This window comes from Hipposideros armiger, unplaced genomic scaffold, assembly GCF_001890085.2.
Source record: "Hipposideros armiger isolate ML-2016 unplaced genomic scaffold, ASM189008v1 scaffold_181, whole genome shotgun sequence".
Taxonomy (NCBI): domain Eukaryota; kingdom Metazoa; phylum Chordata; class Mammalia; order Chiroptera; family Hipposideridae; genus Hipposideros; species Hipposideros armiger.
This window is the reverse complement of record NW_017731531.1, coordinates 133,871-137,482: the sequence shown is the minus strand read 5'-3', so window position 1 is coordinate 137,482 and position 3,612 is coordinate 133,871. Positions and strand designations below refer to the sequence as shown.

The 3,612-nt window shown below is 37.9% G+C and overlaps 1 protein-coding gene across 1 annotated transcript in view; it reads right to left on the bottom strand.

Annotated features, from left to right (window-relative positions):
* Positions 1–2,104: 2,104 nt before the first annotated feature.
* The window catches only part of SAAL1 (serum amyloid A like 1), a 35,575-nt gene continuing 34,067 nt past the window's right edge, over positions 2,105–3,612 (bottom strand). The window contains exons 10-11 of the mRNA XM_019652529.1: positions 2,941–3,033; positions 2,105–2,253 (exon numbers count right to left, since the gene is read on the bottom strand). Coding sequence (XP_019508074.1) covers positions 2,161–2,253; positions 2,941–3,033 — 186 coding nt within the window. The 3' untranslated portion in view covers positions 2,105–2,160. The remainder of the gene's footprint in view (positions 2,254–2,940; positions 3,034–3,612) is intronic.

Genomic DNA, 3,612 nt, shown 5'->3' with positions numbered 1-3,612 from the left:
GCACTGTTTTTTGTGGGGGTTTTTGTGAATTCTTCAGATTGTGTAGCATTAAGAAAGTTTTAACATTGCTCATGCTTTATTATTTTTTTAACTATTAAAATTTATAGATTTAAGAAGTTTTCAAGCTTGTCAAAATACTATGAAAATATGTACCACCTCATAATGTTACAATAACAAGAAGTAACAAGTAAACAGGGCAGGTTCAAGGCAGAAATGGGAAGCAGAAAATAACTAGGACATTTCCTAGCCTTCTCATGATAATGCTTTTCTCTCGCTGTAACTTACCTGCTTTGAGTGGCACTCTTTCCTCCAGATACCCAAGATCCCTGTGTTCCCTCTTTTAAAAATGTGCTCTCGGAAAAACAAAATGTGAAATTCATATACACTAACTAATTAACCTGGAGTTTTGCTTTTTTGGGGTTATTTGCATCTTAATCTTAAACTTCAGGAGATAACAAGAGTGGAGCTTTTAACATCAACTAGCAGGTAGGAGTGATTTCACTGGTGCCTTTGAAATCTCATGTTGAATATAGTCTCATTCAACCTATGGATGAGGTTATCACTGAAGACACACAAATATACATAAAGTAAACCTACCAATTAGAGTTGAATCAGTAAGATTTAATTTTATCATTTAATTCTTTTCAGCAGGGACACTTTCAACAATAAAACTACCTCCAAACTGGAAATTATATATATCTTACCAACAACAGGATCACTATGTTTTATCTGCAAAAGTCACTCAAGAAAAGAATGCCAAGTGTGAGAAAAGACCACAGCTTTGAAATCCAAAATGTTCTGTAATAAACTGGGAAGAGGTTGTACCAGACAGAGTTGTAAAAGCTGGTTTTGTTCTTCACAACTGATGTTTTCTTAAAAACTATTATTAATTCCACTGCCAGTAACTGCAATAATGCTACATAAATGCACCTGGTCGACTCTCTGAATTTATTTCATTAGGAAGCACTATAAAGAATGATAAAAGTAAGAGAGGGAAATCACGCACAGAACAGTTTGTAAATAATCAGAAGTTATACAACTTCCTCAATCTTAATTTTAAAAATCTGAACTCACTCAAGCAAATCGTTTTCTGAAATTCAGCCACTGGAATTATGCTAAAAATAGAAAATTTGGCTAACCTGCTTTCCTCAAAATTTTAGCATTTCTATCTTTATATGTACATTGAAAAAAACTGAACTGTAACGAAGTCAAATAACTGCTTTTGAGTTACAAACAACCAGGCATGGAATCAACACAATTAATAGTCACAAAATGGCTAAGATATGTTTGCACATTGTGACAAATACCATGTGACAAACACAATGGCTCTCCAAAAGCCGTTCACATCTCCTTTCTCTCTTGCTCTTCTCTCCTGTAGATAAAGTGGAAAAAGTAGAAAGAAAAAAAGTACTCGGATTTCAAACACCCGCCATTAAGGATGGCCATGGAACACAGTTCTGGCCAGGGAGGGCTGTACTTCGTAAATAAAAAGCTAAAGACTTGCTAGGAGAAAGCCCCTTTGCCTCTTTCTCCTTCTTCCTCCCTGAATGTGGAAGATAGGACCAGAGATGTTATAGTTCCCTCAACCACCAGACGATAAACATAAACACACAGGTCCATGTGGCAGACCATGTGGAAGTGAACGGAGCCAGGGGCCCTGAGCCACCTTACCAGGTCTGGATTGCCCACCTCTGGACTTCTTATTGTGTAAGATACATAAAGCTTATCAGATTAAGCTATCTATATTATATAGTAGGGTTTTCCATTAGTGCAGCTGAATATTCCTGTAGCGGATACAAATATAAATTCTCACATAAAAATCAAATTAAGAGTTATAAAAAAAATGTTCACCAACCCTGCAAATATTCTAAAAAGAACCTCTACAGTAAGCTTATAGTTTTGTTTTCTTTGAAGCTGACAAATACCATATAACCAGTACAAAAGAAGGGGGGGAGGGGTGTTTGCTGGCTGTGAAACTGCAGGTTCCAATGCCAAACAAAAGTGAGATACGGCTGGAGGAGGCAGAAGGGCATGAGTGTAACGCCGGACAGTTACGGTCTTGCACAGGCCTTACCTAATGTTGCCTATATGTCAATTTCAACCGTTCAGTTAAAAAAAATAAAGTTTATTTCTGGGGCAGAGGGAATTACAATTCAGTTTTTAAGTCTGAACCTTTAAACTTGGGAAGCTTTCTTCCAGGTCACCAGCAAGGGTCTTATCAACTTCATGTAGGATTTTGAGAAAGTCTTCCACCTGTAAGTCAAACCAAAGAACCAAATAAACATAGAGGAAAACGTGGTTCAAGATACTGACTGTTGACTATAAAAATGCTCTACCTGTGGTTTCTAAATAGTCCAACAGAAAAGAAATGTTGACAGATCCCCAGAGGACCATAAGAGCACTTCCTAAACAGTCCTCTGAAACATCAAGGAAGTGATGAGCCTTTACCATTTTGTTTTACTCTTAAACTAGCTTTTATCCTCCTACTAATTCCCCTTCCCCTTTAGGGTCCATTAATGAGGTTTTATTACCATCCTCCTTGCTGACAATCACTCCCACAATCCATACTTCATTTTCCTAAAAAAGTTCCTATTTTGAAATTTCCCCTAATGATAGTAAATGTATGTCATGTGAAGAACCATAAAAACCTACTGATTATTCCTATAAAGAATCTTATTTTTGATTAATAATATGCTATCTACTTCATAACACAAAGGGATACTAAAAATTCAGTGTCGATTCCTCTCTCTTAAAATTTGAACTGTTCCTCAGGCTAGTCCCATAAATTATTCCACAGTCATCTACCCGGCAAAAGCATTCAGTTATGTGAATTGAATGCACTCTCATTTTCGACAATGGTCTCAAAGATCAAGCACTTATTTTAAAACATTTTATTTCGTAATCCTCTGAAACTCCATTTATCCATTTATTAATACTCACCACAGGGCTATAGAAAGGAAGAAGATTTTGAAATGCACAGGAACACTTCTGCTTGCTTAAATGGCCCTCCTTTAGTCCCTTAGCCACAGTGTCCTAAAACAAAACAAAACAACATGAAACAAAACACAACATCTAATGTCAAGAAAGGAATTTTTAAAGCTCTCTCTGGTGAATAAATACAAATCAGTATATACAATTCCTTACTGATCCTGATACTGATACTGATACCGGCATTTCAAATGTCCCAAACTGAACCCCGTGTCAGTCCTCCTTGTGCAGCCCAAACACGCACTCCACTGCAGTCCTTATTTTAGTGAAGGGCACCACCACCCACCCCATTGCACAAACCCAAACTTGGGATACAGCCAAGATTTTCTCTCCTCCTCTGCTGCTGACCCCTGCCCCCCAGTGTTTAATTCCGCTCTTCTAAATCTCTCTCATCCACCCTTCCTCTCCATTCACACTTCCGTTGTTTAGGCTCTCATTATTTTTCAGGTTATTCTTTTTTTTAAAGATTTTTATTGGGGAGTTGGGGGATGGGAACAGTGCTGGGAATTGGGGGAAGGGGAACAGACAAGTTGCTGTCTTTTTTGTTCTTCAGTCTAGTTGTGGAGGACGTTGCTTCACTGGCCCAAGTTGGCACCATCATTGCGCTCTTCCTGGGCGAGGCAG